We start from the raw sequence: 23,758 nt of genomic DNA on the forward strand, positions 1-23,758 counted from the left end.
AGTTCATTGTTCAGTACTGTCAGTATGAATGGAATACTCTGTGATGACTGCCACATCATCTCTCCCTTGGCTGAAGCTGAAGTGGGAGCAGGATCCAGTTGAACATTGTAATATGATGCAGTGTTTATAATGACAACAGCAACTGGATGTAAATTTAAAATTATTTATCTTTCAGCCACTCAGTCGCCCATAGTTGGACTATTTCATGTCTTGGTTTATATCCTGTCTTCTTACACAACTTAAACATTAGAAGGGCACTATTTACAAATACTTTGGCCCCACTTGGGCAGAGGATTTTTCCTCTACTCTGCATCCAGACAGGATCTGGGGCCCACCCAGCCTCCTGTCCAATGGGTACTGGGGCACTTTCCTGAGGGTAAAGCACAGCCAGGGTGTGACAATGACCATTTGCCCCTATCTAGTGCCGAGGTCAAGAATGAGTAGGAGCTACACCTCTTCTCCTCACAAGTGCCTAAATGGCATGTACAGGACAGCTTTACTTGTTTACTTTATGAAGACTATAAGCTGTATAATAGCGACTGCAATCAATCAATCCTTCAAGAACATGAGCCCACAGTTTAACACTAATTTTTACAGTACCTTTAATTCACTTTATACAGCTACACCACATTCCATTGGTAGTAGCCATGTGGACAGCACCAATAACATGCATATTTAACTGTGTAATGGACAGAAGCAGTCTTTCTGCCAACCTGAAAGATATCACAAATATCAGGGACCTGTACACAAGGTATTACAAAAATTCCCAAAGCATGTATTTTAAAATAAATAACTCTATGCCTACATAGTTTAACAATAAATAAGGGGCCAAAATATGTTTATGTAAACATTCTGTATTTATAAAACAATACATGCAGTACAGCAGTTATGTTAATTACAAGCTAAAAATATTAAGTGAATACAAGAATGAATAACACCAACATTTCTTGCAGCTGGTTCTATTAAAGCCAATACATTTCTTTTATTACAAATCTGATCTCACACCAAATCCAGGACCTGGAGGTTCCCCTTTTAGACTAGTCAGTTCACCTATGGGTTCAGCTGCAAAGCGCCCATTTCTGAAACAAACAAAAACACTAAATACAGCTTCTTGCTGTATTTCAACGGGCTTTTCGCTCTAGTAGCAACTCATATTAAATGTCTTTTCTTTTCTTTGTTTCCTTATATATATATATATATATATATATATATACACAACATAATTAACCATCATATGTTTATATATGGAGCTAGATGGGGAATAAAATGCATTTTATAAATTTAAAGTATCAGTTTTCTCACAATTTTGCTGCAGTAAAATGTTAACATACATGCTCTGCATAATCTGGAATGATATCAAGTAAATGTTCCACATTAGAAATATTTCTGTTAATATTTGCAAACACAAGATTGTACACAACCCGTCATCATACCTGGGCCCTGCTTTGGGTATTTGGTCTTTCTTCAAATCTTCCAAAATTTCTTCAGTATCTTTCACTGTCAAATCCTCCTGCATAAAAATAAGTAATTAACAAAAGGATATCACACGCCATCTCAAACAAGCACTTTTCCTCCAAACAATTAAATAATGAGGGATTAGCTGGAATTATAAATTAATATATGTAAAAGTTAGAAATCCATTTCTATGCAATAATTTCACCCAGTGTACCAGTCACCTTAAAAAAATCCAGATATAACTTCAAAGTCTTGCACTGGGGACAACTATTACATATAATAATATTTCATTTAATACAATTTGTATATATAAATAAGAATGTGTGACATAAAATTCACAGATAAATAACTGTTTTTGCCATATATTTGAAACATATATCAACATTTTTTCATGTTCTATACTGATGTGAACAAAAATTAAATTGACTATCACATTTTTACAGAAAATAAACCAGAGCAAAGAAAGGAAGTAGGTGTAATTTAATGTATAATTATGGCTAAACGCTGAAAGATGTACAAAGGCAAACTTACAAAATAGTCATCATTGACTTGTATCATTGGAGCATTAACACAAGCACCAAGACATTCCACTTCTGATAGAGAGAATCGTCCATCAGCACTCATCTCTCCTGGCTTAATATTCAGCTTCTTCTTGATACAGTTCAAGATATCATCTGATCCACGGAGCCAACATGGTGTTGTGGTACATACTTGTACATGGTACTTGCCTGTTGGATTTCTGTCACAGCATAAAAGGAAACTATGTTGCAGTGCTTAATATTCTTTGATCATTTTCAGAACATCTGGGATTTGACCTTCATGTCATTCTATATCAAATCATACAGGCAAGTAACCTGATGTCTCAGGGTTCAATGAAAATTGTTACCAACATTGGGATGATCAGTGTAAGAATGGCTGTGAAGTTTTGCTTGTCATATTTTGTAATCAAGACCATTCATAAGAAGGGTTCAACTTGTCACTCCCCACATCAAAATGTCTTGGCTGACATGAAAAAATGCTTATTCTGACAAAATTTTGTTGACGTAAACAATCTAGTGACAAAGGAACCAGTATTTATATAGCTGATTTGTGACTGTATATAATAAAAGGCAGTAATTAAAAAATATATATTTTTCAAACATCCCCCCAAAATTAAATCTTCTGTCTTCCTTTCAGGTTATGTATCCATTTCTCATCTCTTCCATGCATGTTAGATGCCTGGTCTATCACACCCTACTTCATTTTATCTGCCTTATAACAAGACAACAGATAACATTATACTTCATATATATTTTTAATGTGTTTTTATAAAGCTGACAGGAAAACAAAAGATTCAGAACTGAATGGCAGTAATCGTTCCCCAAATTTAGTCTGCTCTTATTTTCTTCATTAGGGTAATTGTTATTTGTTACTTTTGCTCCCATATATTTGAACTTCATAATATTTTCCAAGGATGTACTAGCTATCTTTGTATTATGAATCTATCCTGAAGTTTGGTGAAGACATATGAATCTATTACTTGGTCTTCTCCGCATTGATTTTTAGATCACATTCCAAAATCCGAAAGAATTTCCATGTTATGCCACATCTATGCTGCAGTTTTAAATTAATTTCCACAGAAGTATACTTTCAAAACATTCAGAAAAGTGTACCTGTTGAACATGGTGTAGAAAGTTGCAACCTCATACACTCGCATTTTCGGCATATTAAGAATCTCAGCCACTTTATGCATTGCAGTAATTGGTAACCACCCATGCTGCCTCTGTGCTAAGTCAAGCAAAGGAATAACTGCTGCCTTCTTGTGGCCTTCAGGATATATAGCCATGATGGCTTCTGCACGCTTTAACATGGGATTATAATAAAACATGGAATAAAAGTGATAACCACTAACAGTGCACATAACATTAAGAAATACAGAAACTTTAAACAGGGAAAATAACTTTAAAAATTTTCATACAGTTTAATATCATTATAACGAGTATATTTATGGCAAATAACACATTTCAAATCCTCTGGTTCAAAGAAAAAAAGTTTAAAATATCGAACAAGTTAGGAAATGCAGATAAACAATAAGAACTATAGTTCACTCACCTGAATGTAACTTTGTGAATGGCATCAGTGACACAAAACATGTCCAGATGGCTGTGTATTTCACAGGTAACCATAGAAACTATAATAACCACTATAAACATAGTAGCAAAGTTAGTCTGAGGACTTTAACCCAGACATTGCCATGCATAGAAAGGTTTTTGGCCTTCAAGTAAAATGTCCAATTTTAGTCAAAATTGGAATTTGTTGACAGAATGTAGTATTATTCTTCAACCTCAAACTGAATAAAAATCCATTCAGCGATTCTCCAGTTGTTATATGTGTGAAAGCTAATAAACAAACATTTGCAATTTTTTTAAACTTAAACAGTTTACACATATTTCAACAACTATTATTTCTCAATTTTAATACAATTTTTAAATTGATGATCACAGGTAATACAATACTATAGTAAGTAAAGCTGTCCTATTATACGCCACGTAGGCGCTTGGGGGGAGTGGAGGTATAGCTCCTACTCATTCTTAACCTCGGCACTAGATGGGGGCGAGTGGTCAGCATTACACCCGGGAAAGGACCCCCGTACCCACTGGATAGGAGACTGGGTGGGCCCCAGAGCTGGTCTGGACGCAGAGGCTAGAGGAAAAATCCTCTGCCCCCGGTCGTCCAGCCCGTAGCTAGTCACTATACTGACTGAGCTATCCCGGCTCATATAATACTAATATGAAAGGTAAAAAAATAAACCTGACAAGCTTATTTAGTAAAATATTAAAATTAGTGTAATTGTGGAAACCATTCTACAAGCGAACATGGTTTAGGTAACAGAAAAGATATATAATATGTGGAGTATAATAGGAAAATCTTACAGATTCCCCATCATATCATACTACATGTTCAACTGTTCACTTTTACATATTGTTGATATAAATGACTCACATTTGAACATGCACATTTTGACTGATGTACAAGGACTGTACAGGAGGTGAAAAAGTATGAGAATTAGTATCCAGTTCTATAAGTCCATCAAGACACAAATCTAATACTGCAAAGTCTACAAAGAAGACTAGACCCAGTATGTTGCTAATGCCATTCAAGTTTCAGTCTCTTGCTAACAAAATAAAAACAGTTTCTTCAGTTATTACCAAGCATTACATGATAGTGTATTTCCTTACCTTCAAATTCTCTGAAGTAAATTCAAAATGCACATCAGGATTGTTCTCTTGTGTGTCTCTGTGCTGTAAGGAATGCAAATGCATTTTTTCATTACACAACTATAGATTCCTTTATAAGTTTTCAAATTGTAAACCAGAGTTAAATATAAGCACTTACCACAAACAAAGTATCGCTCAAAGCACAACACGTACTTTGCAGATTTCTTGTATTTGAATTCCGTAGCTATTAAAAGAAAAACCTTACATTAATTTCAGTATAATGCCTGCGTAGTAAAATTATGGGTTTGGATGCATATGAGAATGACATCGATTCATTACTATTTCTATGATGGCAGCTGTTCCTAAATATACTGTAAATACCGAATAGAATTTATTTACATTCCATAGATAGTTTGAGGCCTAAGCCAAGGATGTAGAACATGTCAAGACACAAATACAATACTTGTTTCCAATACTAATATAAATTACAAAGTTATGACAATAATTTACACTCAACTACAGTATTACCGCAAAAAATAATTACACAAGAAACATACCCACTATTATTTACACATATTTATAGTAGCTGAGAGTTTTTGGTTGAGGTAAATTCTTCTATGGAGTAGGAGCGAGACAGGAGATACTCTTTTAGTGCTGGCTTAAACATCTTCTTTATATTATGATTCAGACTTTTCATAGTGGGGGGGGGGGGGGGAGGAGGAGGAGGAGGAGGAGGATTGAATAGCTTAATTCTTGTACAATAAATTCCTTTTTGATATTAACTGAGTTTAGTGTTTGGCATATGATGGTTATATCTGTATCTTGCACTTATATTGTGGATATTTGAGTTTGTAAGACATTTTTCTATGTTGTCCACAACAAATTATTATAATGTGAGCAAGAATTCATTGGCTAGTAGAAGAATATTAAATTTCTTAAACAATTCCCTATGTGAGGCTCTCTCTTTAATGCCTGCCATTATTATAATTATATTCTTCTGGACATTAAATACTTGTTTGCTGCCCGTTGTTTCCCCAGAAAATAATTCCATATGACATAATTGAATGAATGTATGCAAAGGAGACTAATTTTAATGCTTTTGTTTTTATGACTGGTGTGACAGTCTTTAAAGTGAAACGTGCTGAGCTTAGTTTGAGCATAATGTATTGAAGATGTGTTTTCCAGTTGAAGTTATTATCAATTCAAATGCCAAGAAATGTAGCTGTTTCTGCTTCTTCAATTGTATTATCCTCATACCTTCTACCTAGATTAACACAATTTTTGTTGGTGGTACAAAATTTAATTAAATATATTTTGTCAAAATGTAATGTGAGTCACCTGGCTTTAATCTGTTTGTTCAAGTTAGTAAAGGCATCTTCATGCAGATTTGGAAAGTTTCTGGATGTGAAATAATAATATTAGTATCATACACAAAAAGTAAAGGTTTTGACTAATAGTTAATGGATGGCAGTAAATCATTGATATATATGAGGAAAAGCAGAGAACCAAGTATTGAACCTTGAGGAATGCCATGTTTTATAATGCAACAATCTGAATAGGTGCTATTATTTGAATCCGGTGATTTTATTTCTACTTGTTGCTTTCTGTCATGAACGCATAATTTAAACCACTGACCACATATATTTTGAATTAGTTCTGACAGTAACAATTCATGACTTACACAATCAAATGCTTTACAAAGATCACACGATATTCCGCTAATATGGAATTTATTATTATGAGCACTTAAGATTTCATCTGTAAAATTGAAAATGGCTTTATAAAGTGAGTGGCTAAATCCAAACTGTTCACTTGCAAGGGAATTGTTTAAGTTAGGACAGTCACCTATTCTCTTATACATGACATTCTCAAATATTTTGAAGAAAGCTGTTACCAATGAAATTGGTCTGTAGTTAGAAATTCACCATTTTCACCTTTCTTATTTATAAGTTTGGCGTTTCAATATTTAAGTCATTCTGTGAAAACTCCTACATTATTGAATGAATTATTGATTGAATGAAAAGATAACTTGAAGGAATTAACATAACCTGCACAGATTTTGAGTAAAGTTATTTCATCATAACTACATGATTTTTGTTTTTGATTTAGGAGAATTTATTGTACTTTTAAAGTAATTTACTGTTGTGAGCATATGATATGTGTTTAGGAAGGTTTTGTGAATTGCTAGAGTAAGGTACTTTGTTGGGTCTTCTGTTGTTATGGTTATAGTGTCATTGTTCATTCTTTCTATAATCGTTAAGAAGTACTGAAACGACTTGCTACACGTTTTTGGTATTTTAATACACAATAATTAGCCACAACGATAATAAAAGCAAAGTGTATCTACTAATTAAAAAGTTCATAATACCATTATAACATTACTCGAATAGTCAACCACACAGCATTTAATACAACATATGCAAACCCTTCCAAACTTACAAATATCTGACCGACTTTTCTTGTACTGGACAGCATCTTTATACGTAGTATATAAATTTCGAGGACTAGGAAGGTCTTGTGTCATAGATTACTGTACCAGCACCGTCGTCTGCTATTCTCCCACAGCCTTTCAAATTCGTCTTGAATGTTTGTAACACCCGAGAGAAACCGTATCTCTTAATATTTTTCAGAAATTTAATTTAAAGGACACTTCGGATTATATGCAGAAACTTGATGCTATATTAAGGGTAAAATCATATTATTATAAATAATAATTTTCTTCTTTGCACAAGCCAAGAAATCAGTAGAGACCACAGATCACAAATTTTAGTTTCAAAGAAAATTCCCACCCATTTCTTATCTTATTCTGTCTTCATAAATTATGTTGCAGGTTTTTCGTTTTCAGACGTCGCTTGGTCGGTGTTCCAGAATTTGTTTTAGTACTCAGTCGTCAGGCATTCGTTTTATGTGTAATCTTCATTTTTATCTGCATTTTATTTTATGTACTATTATACTAACTCTATTCCCAATTCATTTCTAATGTTTTGATTTCTGAACATTTTTGTCTGTCTTTGATTGACCTTAGGAAACGCACACCTGCTATTTCTAATTGGCTTATGCTTTGCTTATGTTCATGTTTCACCGTCTTACAAACAGACGGGGAAGGCCATGACGGAATACAATCTTTGCTGTGATGATTGTCTCTGATACTTCAGAACGTGAAACGCATTTGGTGCCTCATAGCGTGGTTTGTGTTGTGAGATAGTGCGGTGAACGTAACTAAAAAGTAAATAAATAAAGGTATTGTTTTCATGGCTTATCTTAAAAATTATTATATATTGTAAATTGACATTTTGGTGTGTTGTTTAAATTCGAATATATTATTTTTTATAGGATAAGATGGCGGCGGCAATGCCAATAAACCCCAAACCTTTCCTCAACAGTCTTGTTGGGAAACCGGTAATGGTGAAACTGAAATGGGGCCATGAATATAAAGGATTCTTGATTTCAGTAGATGGCTACATGAATCTTCAATTAGCGAATACCGAAGAATATATTGACGCATCACCAACAGGAAACTTAGGGGAAGTGTTAATCAGGTGTAATAATGTTTTGTACATTCGTGGTGTAGAGGAGGAAGACGAAGAAGGAGAAATGAAAGACTGAGAGTTGTAATTACGTTAACATTTAAGGCCCAAGTTTGTGAGTGTTTGTTATGCCTGTGATGAAAAATTGCACAAGGACAGCAGAGTTCAGTTTGAGAATATACTTTGTTCTTAATGTTACAGTGTGACTTTTAAACAGGCATTTGAATTTCTTTTGAGTATATTGTATTGCCATACACCTTTCACACAGGACATATTTCTGCACCTTATCCTTTATGTTGACAAAGTTTTATTTGAATTGTTAGCAACTCATACAGCCAGGTTATATATGTATATTTCTCAAGTGCTTAGGTTGTATGTTGACATCGATTAATTAGGAGCCTGCACCAGAAGAAGTATGTCTTCAATAAAACACTATCATAGTGACAGGCTTGTTATTTGTATTGTTCAAAAACCACAGCTTGTACTCAAATTTCTATTCCTTGGTTATGACTAGACAGATGACTGCAGGGAAGATCTTTGATCTCTTCTAATGTGTTTAGATGCAAGTGGTGGGTTTTCATGAAACATGGTATGAACATTATGCCACTTATGTGATACATTTGTATTTTTAAAGTTCATGCCTTCAGTTTCTTCCGAAAGTATTGTGTTTATACACACATTCTAGTTGGGTCCAACATGTGCACAAGACTGTAAGAGGTACATTTCAATACAAAATATTTTTATTTGTTGGAGTGTCACCATTAAAAAAAGTGCAATTTCCAAGCAGCAAGCATAAATTCATTAGGATGGCCTAATTGCACATCAAGTACTGTTTTTTTATCATTCTGCATCAGTGTGGACAGTGTTCTCATTTCTACAACTTTCATATTTGCTTACCTTTGCAAATTTCTCAAAATCTATACACTTTTGTGTGCGGCAAGACTGTTCATACACTACTTTCTCAACATCTCAAATGTCATGCCAAGAACAAGTAGGAGCCATAAAATTTTAATAAATACTTTTTTATTAAAAGTACATATATTTGGCTATAAAAGAAATAAAATGATACATAAAAAGCAGTACATGACTGTAATGAACATAAACCAATTAAGACACATTTATGCAAATGACATTGCATAGCTTGTGGAATATGTGAAGCTATGATGGTTGTCAATAAATAATGTATGTATGCAAGATGTAGGATTTTCTCCCGAGATATATGGGATTCTAATTAAAATATGTGAAATGAGTTTACCAAGCCTTTCAATGTTTTTATTTACCCTATACTTACTCATGTATTAATTCTCCATAATATGCAGTTATTGCAACCAACCTCTTATCTAGGAAGTTTTGTTCTATTTCTACCTGTCCTCCTGGTCCAGCTAGCATCACCAACTGCAACGACACAACAAAAAACATTCAAACTTGTTGAATTTGAGGAGATAAGCTTCAGGGCCCTGATGGAGGCAGAAAGTACCTCTTCTACCTGACTACACAATATTACAATCCAGAAGACAGCCATCTTCATACATATGGATGTTGATCTACAACTTTCCAATATGGTGAATATTTAATGAAATGCAATAAAAATTTCTGTGATTACCTTCACAACAGTTATAATCTGAATCAAGCCAAATAAGCAATGACAAAAAATGAGAAAGTTATATGTAACTCAAGCAAATTCAATGAGAATACAGCTTTAAACTTGTGTGTGTATGTATATATATATACACACACACACACACAGTAAATGGCCTTGGATGTTTAATACACTTGCCTGGTCTGTGTTGATATTGCGAGGAACATAATAAGCAATGTTCTCTGTGATGCTCAAAGAAACCTTGTACAACTGTGAGCCTCCAAAAGGTTGCATTATACTTTCAATGTCATAGGCATCTGTATTCAGGTATTGTGGTCCTCCCCAAGGAGGGCTGAGGAAGACCACATCGGCATGTAGAGAAGGGGCCAATCTCAGGAAATCTCCCACCACAAATTCTATTCGGTCAGCAACTCCATACACATCAGCATTATGACGAGCAAGAGCTATCTTCTTTGGGTCAATGTCTATTGCTATTACTGAAATTAATTGAAACAGGTGTGATATACACTGTTAGTATAAGAACCCATAAAATAAAGGGACCCCAATGTTAAGTCAGCCAGCTACCTCAGTGACACTCAGCAAGAAATTTTTTTTTCACTCATACAAAAATAATGCACTGCACTAGGGTTGTGAATGTGAAAATTTGTGACTTACAATGATAGGTCATCAGTCTAAAGTCAGGGATTTCAATGAAAAGAGGATCAATGGAAAGTAGACATAGCAAAGGGGAGACTTTTAAAGCATATATTTCAGAAACTAAGGCCCAAAGGATTAAAAGGAGAGGAGTATCTGTATTTTCCACCGATTTCTAGTGATCCCTCACCCAAGTCTGATAACATTGCCTTGTTAGTATCGTTATTGTAAAATTTTTTACAGTGACAGTGGTGAAGTCTTTCTAAGCAATCAGTTGTGCAACTAGTGTATGAGTTCCCACACTGACAGATGATTGCCTGAAATGATTTCACAACATAAGAGTACCTTCTTTGGACATTGACCACCGTCTGGATAAAGAAACGTGTGATGTCCAGATTGATGGTTCTGTTCTTGTCTTCACATAACAGAAAGGTTGCCTACCCAGTGTGACCATTAGATAAAGCTAGTTCTTATCACTAGGCCTAGGATGCTTTGCCTGTCTTCCAGTAAAACAAATGGGTACCGATGGTCTTCTGGGTTATAATGATTCCCCGTAGTCTTGCAGGTGGTAACCAACGTTCAGAGGAACATTTCACCCAGCAGACCACAGTTCACATTTTCACTGTCATGAAAACCTAATTTCAGAAAGGGTATTTGTTCTGTGGGATTATTAGATGGAGGTAATGTGAAGCATTAATCTTGTAATATGTTTCAGATGCTGGCTCTGCCTCCATTTTCAGTGACACAGACAGCCTGCGATATGTTCTTTTTATTCAGATGTAGACAGTGATGTTATCATCTAACTATGATTCTAAAGGGTTCTGATAACAGCATACTACATTTAAAATTACTGTGTTTCTGGACTTTACTGTTTCTGAAATGTGTTTTTAAATATCAGACAATAGACAAAGTCCAGAAACCCTGTAATTTTAAATCATCTAACTTGTTCAAAGAGTTATTTGTACTACATGTGGTGACAAACAGGCAGGCATTTCACTGTAAATGGTGGAAAGTGGATGTGGAACTAACAAAAAACAGATGTTTTGATTCTTATACATGTTAAAAGATGTTAAATTAATTAATAAGTAATCATAACACATTTGATAAAAAGGAAGTACAAATTATTTATAATGTGCTGAACTGTGAAATTTGTATTATGTTATCTATCAATAGCCACTGTTTACAAGATGTGATTTAAATCCTGCAATGCATGTTTCAATTTAATGTAAACAATGAAGAATAAATTATAGACATAATCAAGATCCAGTAAATTAGAACATATTATTAATAGCAAAATATAACTGCTTCAGAATAAAACTTTGTGAGACAGTTATTCTCATATATTGTTTACTAACAACAGGATGCAATCCATAAGATTAAAATATTTCTTGCTTATTTTGGCATATGGAGCATAAACAATGAGGGATGTAAAAAAAAACATGATAATGAAATACAATAATCTCTTTGATGCAATGTTTATGTGATACTACTTGATTACTTCAATGCATAAACAGAGAAACTAATGTAAGCTATATAAGTACCGGGTCTACAATTTATGAGGCTGTGGTTGTGCTTGCATTGTGTGGTTGGCCGGTGCTCTATTGATGTGGGCGGGAGTTGTGCGCGTTCTTCCGGTGGGTGACCGACAAATCAGTTTCAGTGCTGCTAGTAACAGCGAACTACGAATATTTCTCATCACTAATACATGTTATTACATTAATTGTTCTTATCTTAAATCACAAAAGATGTTCAAAGTGACTTCCTTGTGCTTGCAAGCAAGCTTCACATCTCGTTAAGATGTTTTGAAATACTCGACGAAGCTCTTCTTGGGAAATTCCCGCCCACATCAACAGAGCACCAGCCGACCATGCAATGCAAGCACGACTGCAGCCTCATAAATTGTAGACCCGGTATTTCATGGTGGTGATAATGTGGATCATGGTCTGCTGAGAGCACAACCCACAAGACCACAATTCAAAACTAACATGAACCTATCAGTATATAAGCCAAAATAATGGCATTTTCTGGATGTAGTGGAAATTATGTTTGGTATTTGAAGATTTAAAAAAACATTTAAATCTCTGCCATACCTAATTCAGTACAGACCTAACATGTCTCCAGTCACATTGAATTTGCCAAAATGTGGCATATAATTCTCAACCCAGTTCCTTTTAAACATTAGTGTGTGGTGCTATAGCAAAATTTGTCCAAGGTATTTAAATTGTAGTAAGATATCACTGTTTCCTTATATTGGAAGTGGCAGTTTTTTATTTTACTATGTTTTATGTTAGGATTAGCAAAGGGTTAAATTAACTGATATGATAGGGTCAGGGTACAGTAAATGGGATGCCAAAGTATTAAATTAATTGGTCTGCTATAATTAGGATAAAATATATTAAAATGCTGCAGAACAGTTGCCTTTTCCAAATAACAATCTAGAAGTATAATAATAAGTTGCTATAATACTGTACTAGTCTACTTACCATGAGCACATGTGAAAGCAAATTGAATTGAGTTGCCACCAGCACCGCAGAAAGCATCCACAACAATATCACAACGACATCGCTCTGCAATATGTTCTGCTATGCGCTCTGGTGTTACTGAAAACCAGCTCTCTGCAATCCAGGAAAACTGTTATTGAAAATACTTCTACTGTTACAAATAAGGTACAACAGATGACTTAAGAAACTGTCCCACAAAGAATGCAGGGTGGAATGGCAAGGCAACTGTGAATTATACCACATTTATCCACCCACTTTTCTGTAAAACTTTTTCATTAAACAGTTGGATGCACATAATATTTGAGGATTTGACTTGGAAAGCACAAAGTGTTACATGTGGAGGTTTTCAGGGCTGGTATGGTTAACTGTAATAATTTTGTCTGCATCCTTTATGACTTGGTATGTTACAGTTTGTTTTATGGAATGGGATGGCAGAGCATATATACTACATTGGTCAAAAACATTCTGTGTGGTGATGTTATTTTTAATGGCCATATTCAGAAAACCATTCACAAAGCATATCATACTAATCTAACTCCTTCCCTCACACTATTGAATTCCTTCATATCTGGACACATGGAGGAATGTTCACGCAGTTCATCCTACAGGAACTGATCTTACAGTGAGATTTATTTTTGCTGTTACAACTGCCAAAGCCAGCATGTTGTGGCATGTACTGCAAATACCATGCAACATAATACTGGCTACCTCAAAAAGCATGGCACTCTTTCAAATACATATTATAAGGTGCTAAAGAAAACCCTACAAAAATGGCAAAACCAGAATACAGTACTGGGAAGAATTTGGCATCCTTACATGCCATGTAGTTTATGTTGTAATATTCTTTTAAAATATCAACAAATGTTATAGACACAGACAGTGGTTGAAATACATTTGTTACGGTACTTTTTGATAACTACTGTGAACAAAGCAAATTGGTAAATCATATGAATATTAGGAAGGGTAATTCTAAAGCCTTACCATCATCAAGTTTAATTCCCTCATCAAACCTGGAGAAGAGCTGATAGCGTCGGACCCAGTATTTTCTAAGTATCTTGTTTGAGGCAACCTCCTCTGGTAGAGATGTTAGTGACATTCTCTTGTTCTGCTTCTTTTTCTTCTTTTTCTGCTGTTGTGATTTCTTGGTAACTTTCTCCTGCTCTTCCTCACAGAACTTTTCCGTCAAAATGGCATCATCTGTCTTGGATCTCATTAAAACCGAATGGTTCTCTTCTTCAGCAGGCGATGTTTCTGTCTTGACATCCAGTTTGGGTTCCTCCTTGTTCCCCATCAGCACACTACCCTCCTCATCTGGCAGCTCCATGTCCTCATATTCACTTTCAGCAAGGTCCATATCGCCATCCACACTGGGACATATCGCAGCTGCCACAGGTAACCTTTTCTCCCTGTGACTGAAACATTTTTATTCAGACTAAACCATGTGTTATTTCAAGAGGCACAAATTTAAAATGTGCACAAAGAAACAAACAAATTCAGATATAATTAGAAGCAGAACATAAACTGATAAGGCGTTTTTTTGTGTGTCTTTATCAATGTTCCCACCTTTACCATTAACAGCAATATTAAGGTAATTTCAAATATTGTAGTGGATCCATCACCATACAATTACAGGATTTATTCATTATAGTTTTCTGTGAAATCCCACACAGGATTGCCGCTTTCGAGACCTTGTCTATAAACAAGACTTCTTGTAGACTTTGTATGGCCAGGAAATTGACTTGACAGTAGTAAAAATATGAACACAAAGAGAATCAACTTTCCTCTAGTCAACAGAGCTGTACATGAATTCAACACATCATTACTATAACACACCAGCAAACAGGGTGGTCATGGTAGTGTACACTCAGAAATATAGGGGGGGGAAAAGCCAAAAACATTATGCTGGTGTTGATTTGTAAGTCTGATCCATCTGTCATTTGTGGAGAGTATATTCAGAGCAGAGATAAAATTAATGTAATGGAAAATATATGGCTTGACATTCTTTTCTATTCATATAATTTTGTCCTGTTTTCTGTTACCTGGGATCATCTAAGTTCCTTTCACAAATGTGAAAGCATTAAGGATAAATCTCAAAAAAGTATATGAAGAATACTCTGAATTGAGAAAAAACACTAAATGCAAGAGAAAACATGAAAATGTGTAATGCTTAGTTAAATCCAATCCTAAAATAGCAGCCAATGTCCATCATGGTTTACTGTACAAATGCACTGTTCGTGCAACACAGAAAAAATTGAAATTTAAGTTCTGAAGGTGGTGACTCTGGTAGCAAGTAATGCAAACAATGCTATGGTGGTGCTTATGGGCCTTGTAGTGTGTGCATAAAGTAGGAGTCTGGAGTCAGGCAGAGAGTTCTGTGTAGATGCATTTGGAATCTGGCTTCAGTTACCAAGAAGATGTTTTCACATTTAATTTACTTTATAAGACATATTATAAATGTATCTTCAATACAATTTGCAAAGATAATGCTGTAATAAAATATTATTGTTCAGCACAAAATAGTTCATTCCCATCAACTCTGCTAGACTATATAATAATTCATTCACCGTCGATACACAAACTTAAAATGTTGTTAAAATTTACTTAAAATTACATAAAATTACAACATTTTTTAGAATTAGATCTTGATACATTTCACATTTGACGACATGTTTCGGTGTATTACACCATCATCAGGTCAATCAATTTAAAAACTGTTTCAAAGGCTGTTGTACATCCTGCTCCGCGTATATTGATACGTTTGACTGTTTTGATTTCTTCTTTTTATGCTTGGATGTTTATATCTGTAAAATTAATTTTCAAATCATGATTTTTGGAATTGACATAGGAAATATAAATTTACAAATTTGAAATTTAAAGGGTTATTACCGTAATATAACGTAATACAATGCAGAAGGATCATTGTATTACGTTATATTACGATAATAACCCTTTAAATTTTAAATTTGTAAATTTATATTTCCTATGTCAATTCCAAAAATCATGATTTGAAAATTAATTTTACAGATATAAACATCCAAGCATAAAAAGAAGAAATCAAAACAGTCAAACGTATCAATATACGCGGAGCAGGATGTACAACAGCCTTTGAAACAGTTTTTAAATTGATTGACCGAAACATGTCGTCAAATGTGAAATGTATCAAGATCTAATTCTAAAAAATGTTGTAATTTTATGTAATTTTAAGTAAATTTTAACAACATTTTAAGTTTGTGTATCGACGGTGAATGAATTATTATATTGATTAAACACAAACATGACGCAGTTAAGATATAAATCTGCTAGACTAGTAGCTGAATCTGACTTTATATATGGATCATAAATACAATGGTTATATACTGCAATATTTTTATATAGAAGTACCTACATTAGAATACAAAACCTGTCTTAAATGGGAAAATGTGCAGGTCCTTAGAAATTCTGTCACAGGCAGGATTTACTATATTATCATAAGAAATACCTGGTTAATGAGCTGACAGGCCGAGAGGACTGAGCAAGCTGCTCCTCATCTGAGCTAGAATGATTTTCATAGCCTAAAGCTGCCTTTATAGATGCATCCTCAACAGAATATTGTGCTTCCAGCTCCAGAAATTGTTTTGCCTGCGCAATACAACACATCACCTTTCAATGAATAGTTACATACACTTTCCATGACTCAAAGCATTAGTTTTATTAAAAAATATTTTTTAATTCTCATTGTGACCGCTGAGAACTCCTGGCCCAACCAACTTTTTTAAAATAAAAAGTCACTGAGCCTGTACCCATTTTCTGATTATTAAGCTATTAAGACCTGAAGATTACTTACAGCAAACACAGTTTCTCATCTTTTAAAAATTATAAAATTATCTAGTACATCTTGGAGGTCACAGAATGGTTAAGCCCCTCCGCCAAAAAATTACAAAATTAGAAGCAATCTCAGTCATCTGATCACATTAACAAATAATTTGTCTTATGTGACAGTCAAATCAAAATTGTTTTTGTGATTTTAGGTTAACCTTTGCCGTATTATTTAAATTCACGATGTCCGTAATTACCCTCCACTCCACTCAATACCAAGGTCAGCCACCAACTTTTTACTTCTGCTCACACTTCCTTTTTCAGTTACTATTTCAAAATTTACTGAGAAGGTCCAAGCCAATTAATTTCTTTACAATCCCTACATCTTTTACAAGTATTGTATACCACACTTCCACACAGCTTAACTTTGCTGGAAAGCCAATGAAGGACCTAAAGAACTCTTATTATTTAACTATATTGATACCATGGAAAGAAGTCTCATCAACAGTGGGGATGATAATGCTCAAGGCTTCCCCCCTCTCTGTCTACTGTTGTGTTCCTCTCCAGAATACGTCAGTCACTCCGAAGTTGTCAGTGAAGGTTATCATTACCAGCATTCATGTCAACACAATGGGTAGAGACAGCAGAAGGGAGATGTCAAAACTCATGAGGCTTCTTACTGCAACCTCAATATACTGTTGTTTTTCGATAAATTTAAGTTGCATGCAGGCATATTGATATAGATTTCTTTACTATGCATTGAGTATACCGATATATACATATCAACAAAGAAAAATTCCATCAAATAAAATTGTAAATCACTTAGCCATTGGGAACAATTCTTTTTAAGTAGCCCTCCTACTGATTAGCATTCTGACAAATACAATGCACCAATACATTTAGTGTCAAGGTGCTGTATGGAGTATGAATGCATCTAAATGTTCTCCACTTTCTGTGTCCTGCAGTGTGTGAACATACAGTAAATCTTTGGTTTCCTGAGGATTGTAAGCTTCTGATATTTAATGGGGACTGATTACATATAGTTCATGGTTTATATCTCTCTTTACACCTATGACAAACTTCCTTTGTATGACTGCAGAGATCATAAACCAAATGTCAGTGAATAGTGACTGTTTGTCAAAAGTGGGATTTACTGCTGTGTAAAGACAAAGAGATGAAATAACAATAACATTAGAATCTGATACCTCACACTCTGAGGCAATAATACCAATGTTGACTGTATATTACACTTGTAGGAGTAAACCTGAACCAGACACAAATGACTTATGTTGGTAAAAGCTAGGAATGGAGGTGGATGGTGGAAATTAAATTCTGTGAAAAAAGGTAAAATAAACATTTTAACCAAAAATGGCATAAGTGACAGGATTTTATTGTAAGATAAACACACTTTAGTGGTCCCTACATCACTCATCAAAGGGATAAGTGATTAAGTCACAAATATTACCTTGGCAAGTGCAGAAGTAACTGTGCATGAAGCCAGTAACTGATGTTGCTTCTGTGCCCGGCGCTGGTGGATATTCATCTTTAGCTGACGATTTTGGTCACGAATGTTGCGTTTCCTGTATAAAACTGATCCATGATGAATGCTTGGTACCAAGGACATCCCACTTGATGCTTGTGAAGGAGTGCTTTGCTTGTTTGGAGCAAAGGCCAAACCCATGAGTGTAAATGCACTCTTAACACGACCCAGCCCAGACTCATCAGAGTCACTTTCATGACTGAAACAATATGGAGTTATGTTACAGATTTTGTGGTTGTCAAGTGTGTGTAGGATAGAATGCATGTCTTAAAAGACTCTCCTACTTTACTGCCAAAGTCACCTTTATAAACAAGGCTCAAAACAACTAAATCATGCTGATTTCACTGTTTAACTTTGTCTGATGTAAGCCTCTATTCAATTCAAGACCAAGTCAAAGTATGTAACTTGTAAATAATATGAAGTAAATATCATATATGTATGGAGGAAATGCCCATACTGAAATTTAAATTAAGTTAATTTAAGTGCAGTTTTTAACTTTGATTTTAATTTGTTCACAGTCATACATTTCAGGTAATTTTAAATAAATGAATAAAACTGGTCATTACCACAAATTAATGTGAATGAAACATACACAAAGTAATGCTAGTATAATATAGGTGTCAGGAAAACAATGAGAAATTTAGTTACAATACTTCATACTATCTACATCATGTAACCTAATGGATATCAAAAAGACAAAGTAGAGAAATGATAATAAAATTATTGGAATGAAGCAAAGGATGAAGGTAAAAATATTATGATGAATGGGAGTAGTCAAATACCTTCTTTTCAGAGTTACTGGTTTCTCTTCTAGGGGTTCATCTCCAGAGCCCCTGTGAACAGATATTCTCAAGATGGTGCTTCTATCCACATGTCTGTGGGAATCAGCATTTGATTCAAAGTTCCCATCGCTTTCTGTACCTGCTGCAGTGTTACCAACATGATCACTAGTGTCATGAGGTTCTATCACATCGGACGGATGAGAATCAAGCATGCTGAGACTCTCAATCAGATGGCCCACAGAGTCCATAAAAAGCCTGAATAAAATAACAAGACGAATGATATCTACTTTCCTTTATAAGGCTGCACTATGGAATACAGTTTCTTAAACAGTAAACTGATATTTGGGAATGGCAGTAACAAATTAAAATTTCTTTTATGAAGATTGCCAAGTTAATCTCTGTACTACTGCATCTGTCACAGTGTTGATTTTTACTATTTAAAAATGGCAGTTACAAGTGAACATTTAGTTTTCCTTCTTTCCACTTGCAGTTTAGATGATGTTTCTTGTGAACAAGTTTTTAACTGACTAAATCAAAATAATAAAAAAAATCCTTAAAGAGGCATGAAGCACAGGTACATGATAGGACCCTCAGGATTTATTACATACAGTTTAAACAGTAGCTGGAACACTGTACCTTGACCTGCCTCTTCTGCCCGAAGCCCTCTTTAATAATGGAAGTAGATGAGACTGTGTACTGACAATCTTTGATGATTCCTGTACATGTGTTACATTAAGTAACCTTACAGTGTCTTCTTTTTCTTCCACCACCATATCTGAATTGCTAAGGTGTTCCTTTTCATGATCTAATTCATCAAAACTGTGACATGTTCCAGCACTCGCTTCTAGCTTTCCAAAACTTGAAGAACATTCATCCACTGAAGCAGTTCGTTGTTTTGTATCTCCACACATTCTTTCCATTTTAAAATAAAGCTGTTCCTTTGTTTGATTAAGTTCCCCAAAACTCTGATCAGTTCCAACACCTAATTCCATCTTTCCAGTACATGAAATACTTTCCTCAAATGAAGGACTATGTGGGTGTTCAGTCACTGACACAGAACATGAGCAAGGTAAATTCTCTTCAGATTCTTTATTCAGATCCTCAACTTCAGAGTAACAAGACTTATGCTTGGATGAAAATTCTATTTCTGTAGAATAAGAGTAATCATTAGTAACAACAGCATTGGCAGTTAATGAAATATCATCAGTTGAATAACAATTTTCAATAAAATTTAAATTAATATTATCTTTGATACAACTAGCAGAAACATTACCTATATTAGGTTTTATTTCATGGAAATAACTCTGTTTGGCACCTGAAAATTCTTCTCCCACTTGAAATAAAGGATGATTGGTGTCTAACGTTTCAACTGTAGCGGCTTCAATTTCTTCATTAGCTTCCTTCTGTTCCCAAGCCAGAAAAGCATTATAATGGACATAGTATTGTTCACTGAAGTGTTTCTTCCATAGTTCCTGCCAGTACTGATCTGCTTCATCTGTTGTGCATGGAGCACTTCCAGAACCAGCTGAAGAAGATGACAAGGAACTGCTATGAACTGAATCTTCTGTATCACAGCTGAAGTCCAGTGATGAAATTGTGATCTTGGTCACATTAGTCATTGAATCAGATGTTAATGCTGTGTTAGCAACACTACCAGCTACAACATTATCATCTCCACTTCCATCTCCCGAAGAATCATCTGTACTTGAAGGTGATAATGGACTCCAGCTGTCAACTGCGTTTATGTCACTGTTGCACATTAACATATCCTGTTTGGCCTCTGTTTCTGGAGTTTCACCAGCTGATAAAATGAGCAAGTTTTCATCTTTGCTTGCAGCATTAGTCTTTATGATTTCTGGAAGCTGGAGTTCAAAGGAACCTTGCATATCAGTCTTTTCAGTCCTTGGACCTGAATATCCATCAACATCATCATCTAAGAAGTTCTTGGAAGAAAGGTCAACACCTGTCTCCACACTATCAGAATAAGGGTTATCTTTCGATACATCCTGTTCATCTTTGGGAAAACTGTTCTGGAATGAACTATGGAATGTACTTGAGTGAGGGTGGTAAGTAGATTCTTCTCCACGGAATGCAGTATGTTGTTCATCAATGAAACTGCATTGGTTTGTTTTACTTTTAGAAGAATCATCAAGAGGAGGATCCTTAATTTGAATGACTTGACCATCCTCTGGCAAAACCTTATTACTTTCAGAAAATACAGTACCATCAGCATTAGCAAAATAATCTGGATTAACATATTCACCATACTTGGTTATCCAGCTTTGCCATATAATTCTTTCCCCATTAGCTGACCAATATCGTTCCCAATCTTCGTGACGTGATGATGATGTATACTGAATGTCCCCTCCACACTCTGACAGATCAGCCCCACTGTCACTAAGCTGCAAACCACCACAGGCAATTCCTACCCCACCCATACCTTCTCTTATGCTGTCATGCTCATGTTCATCTGTAGAATAGTTGTTGTCAGTGTGAGATGCACTACAGTAGCAACTCACTGCTTCTTCCTGAAAGTACAAATCACACGTACCTCAGTATCTTTGGCATTTGTACAAGTACTGTTACTTGGTCTGTGGTCTTCTCTATAGTGTCATATGTGATTCCTAGGGTTTCAGAGGAACTTATCATCTCTATCTTCCTCTACCCTGAAGATGGAGGTAATAAGTTTCTTCAATCACTGGTAACCACCTAAAGTGCTATGTGGTGTCACAACCCATAAGGCCACAATCCAGATCTTCACCAATGACAACCAAAATTCTTACAACTAATGCAGATATATCAAAACATCATTGAAGCAAAAGAGGAATGCATTTCCTTGATTCTATAACATTTCTGTTAGGCTCCACATTTTTTAAAACTAATGGCAACAATTATTACTGAGGAATATATTCTCAATAACATCCTGGTATCCAGGGTCTAATTAACAGGAAAGAGTGAACAGACATACACTGGCAATAACTAGTCTTAGTGCACCAAATGCCACAAACAAATATTAAGAAATTCACACTCAGCTTACCATACAGCACAATAAAGTGAGTACACTTTGGTTCATATCCAGGTAATCCTGGGTATGAATTACAGTCCACAGGATAGCTGATCTCTGGACCAAGATTCTTATTTAAAGTGCTTCCATAAGACATTATAATTGAAACATAATTATATCCTTAAAACCAATATTAAAAAAAGTTGTGATAATGTACTTACTGTATCGTTCTTTCCAACTGTTCTGACAGGACGATTTTCATTTAAGGCAGTGTTAACATGAAAGGGTAAAATATTGGCCTCATCATATTCATCATACTGAGTGCTATCATCCTCACTGCCATCTGCCTTCTCACACATTCCTTTGGACAGGTTATTACCATCACTAGAAAGGGTTCATAATGAAGTTCACATGCCATATGATTAAACCACTCACAAACAATACACAGCTATTCTATACTACTGTAATCACTAATGAACAATAAAATTCAATGTTTTCTCAGACAGATCTCATTCTAACCTAGAACTTCCTCCAAACTGCCACAGAATTATAAATGCATGTTTACAATACAATGATCAATAACTATGAACATGTTGGATTCATTTATTTGGCCTAGTAACTGTAAACTGTCATAACAAGGCAAGCCTTTGCCTGTTCTAAGAATTAACCCTCATGTTTTCTTCTAAGATGTTATACAACTTTCTAACCTATTTTTTTTATATTAAAATTCTTTGGGGTACCTTGGGTTCATTCAGAGAAGATACATGCTACTTGTCCTCTTGTTCCTTGAGCCTTTTTTCCAGGTTCACTAAATAATGTACTTTTATGCACACAGTCATATCCAGAAATATGTGCTAAAATTTGAATATATTTCAATCATTCTCTCAGCTCTGTGGTCACTGAATATGGGTTTAATTAAAAACCAATGAAACCAAAATTCAGTAACAGGTTAGATGGTTAAGCAATTTTAAAATACGTATGTTAGGAACAATAACTGTAAATACAAATTAAATTCAGAAAGTTATAACTGGTTATACCATAGTAATAGTTCTCTTAATTTTACTTACGGTAACACGCCCTATAAGAATAGTCCAACCTATATAAATTCGGACCATTACACCAGTCCTGATATTTCAGTTACTGTGACTTGTAATTTCAATTACGAAAATAACTAATTAACTATTCCTGTTATAATATCACGACTTAAACACCAGTGAACGAAGTGAACTAAATTCTAATGATATGCCAAATAAACAATTTACTTATCGTTTTACATCGTTTTCGGTTATAATTTTTCATAACATATCTGAGGACTGACTTCATCACTAACATAACCTAAATGCAGAAAGGGCGAAACTGAAAATATCATCTGCTATGTCAGCAGACTTTCGCACGTATTATACTCAGACACTTAAACCATATTGCAAAACAATAAACGAAGCTACGTTACCGAATAAACACTCTGCTGCACAGACAATAGATGTTTTCGTCACTGGGACGGCCAGCTAAACTTAGATGCACTTCAGCGAGAGGTTCCCATAAATATTCACACATGTTAAGTAGTAAGCTTGTATCACATGCAGCTACACATCATGAAGAGGCATGTGTTTACTGTCAAAATGGACAATTTTCTGCTTTCATTGCATAAACCTGAAAATACATCTCTTACCCATACACACTACACTCCCTATCAATGTCGCCAAATAAACGGAAGAAATGTCCCT

General features: G+C 34.9%; 3 protein-coding genes across 9 annotated transcripts; 1 reads left to right on the plus strand and 2 right to left on the minus strand.

The window, feature by feature from the left end:
- Positions 1-577: 577 nt before the first annotated feature.
- ND-24 (NADH dehydrogenase ubiquinone) lies at positions 578-7,399 on the minus strand. Of its 3 annotated transcripts, XM_022078176.2 has the most exons (8): positions 7,021-7,399; positions 4,831-4,896; positions 4,674-4,736; positions 3,108-3,295; positions 1,987-2,194; positions 1,434-1,510; positions 943-1,079; positions 578-713 (listed from the first exon to the last, which is right to left on the minus strand). In XM_022078176.2, exons 1-7 carry the CDS (start codon positions 7,174-7,176, stop codon positions 986-988), a joined length of 852 nt encoding a protein of 283 aa, XP_021933868.1. In that variant the 5' UTR covers positions 7,177-7,399; the 3' UTR covers positions 578-713; positions 943-985. The 3 variants fall into 3 exon arrangements, with proteins under 3 accessions (XP_021933868.1, XP_021933867.1, XP_021933869.1); XM_022078175.2 differs by lacking the exon at positions 578-713 and having other exon boundaries at positions 835-1,079; XM_022078177.2 differs by lacking the exon at positions 578-713 and having other exon boundaries at positions 835-1,079; positions 7,092-7,366.
- Positions 7,400-7,731: 332 nt separating this feature from the next.
- SmF (small ribonucleoprotein particle protein SmF) lies at positions 7,732-9,437 on the plus strand. 2 transcript variants are annotated; one of them, XM_087357874.1, is made up of 2 exons: positions 7,732-7,892; positions 7,986-9,437. In XM_087357874.1, the coding sequence occupies exon 2, from the start codon at positions 7,992-7,994 to the stop codon at positions 8,256-8,258; it is 267 nt and encodes an 88-aa protein (XP_087214000.1). In that variant the 5' UTR covers positions 7,732-7,892; positions 7,986-7,991; the 3' UTR covers positions 8,259-9,437. The 2 variants fall into 2 exon arrangements, with proteins under 2 accessions (XP_087214000.1, XP_087214001.1); XM_087357875.1 differs by having other exon boundaries at positions 7,742-7,878.
- On the minus strand, positions 9,172-23,753 carry Tgs1 (Trimethylguanosine synthase 1). 4 transcript variants are annotated; one of them, XM_022078171.2, is made up of 11 exons: positions 23,485-23,752; positions 22,256-22,418; positions 20,346-21,558; positions 19,667-20,177; positions 19,031-19,285; positions 18,174-18,447; positions 16,392-16,531; positions 13,895-14,325; positions 12,896-13,027; positions 9,957-10,255; positions 9,172-9,574 (listed from the first exon to the last, which is right to left on the minus strand). In XM_022078171.2, the coding sequence occupies exons 1-11, from the start codon at positions 23,586-23,588 to the stop codon at positions 9,467-9,469; spliced, it is 3,630 nt and encodes a 1,209-aa protein (XP_021933863.1). In that variant the 5' UTR covers positions 23,589-23,752; the 3' UTR covers positions 9,172-9,466. The 4 variants fall into 4 exon arrangements, with proteins under 4 accessions (XP_021933863.1, XP_021933862.1, XP_021933859.1 ...); XM_022078170.2 differs by having other exon boundaries at positions 20,304-21,558; XM_022078167.2 differs by lacking the exon at positions 23,485-23,752 and adding exons at positions 22,775-22,933; positions 23,102-23,451 and having other exon boundaries at positions 19,667-21,558.
- Positions 23,754-23,758: the final 5 nt, after the last annotated feature.

Source organism: Zootermopsis nevadensis, unplaced genomic scaffold, assembly GCF_977971745.1.
Source record: "Zootermopsis nevadensis isolate Lab colony 2312 unplaced genomic scaffold, Znev_1.0 Znev_ptg000028l, whole genome shotgun sequence".
NCBI classification, from domain to species: Eukaryota; Metazoa; Arthropoda; class Insecta; order Blattodea; family Termopsidae; genus Zootermopsis; species Zootermopsis nevadensis.

Excerpts from the sequence above, each read along its gene's own strand:
- ND-24 (XM_022078176.2), bottom strand. The coding sequence starts at position 7,176 with ATGACACAAGACCTTCCTAGTCCTCGAAATTTATATACTACGTATAAA. Across the intron at positions 4,737-4,830 it reads TGAGCGATACTTTGTTTGTG|CACAGAGACACACAAGAGAA; the intron begins GTAAGTGCTTAT and ends CATTCCTTACAG. Across the intron at positions 1,080-1,433 it reads ATACCCAAAGCAGGGCCCAG|AAATGGGCGCTTTGCAGCTG; the intron begins GTATGATGACGG and ends TGTTTGTTTCAG.
- SmF (XM_087357874.1), top strand. The coding sequence starts at position 7,992 with ATGGCGGCGGCAATGCCAATAAACCCCAAACCTTTCCTCAACAGTCTT.
- Tgs1 (XM_022078165.2), bottom strand. The coding sequence starts at position 23,588 with ATGTGTGAATATTTATGGGAACCTCTCGCTGAAGTGCATCTAAGTTTA. Across the intron at positions 13,028-13,894 it reads GGGAATTAAACTTGATGATG|AGAGCTGGTTTTCAGTAACA; the intron begins GTAAGGCTTTAG and ends CCTGGATTGCAG. Across the intron at positions 9,575-9,956 it reads GCAATATCAACACAGACCAG|TTGGTGATGCTAGCTGGACC; the intron begins GCAAGTGTATTA and ends GTGTCGTTGCAG.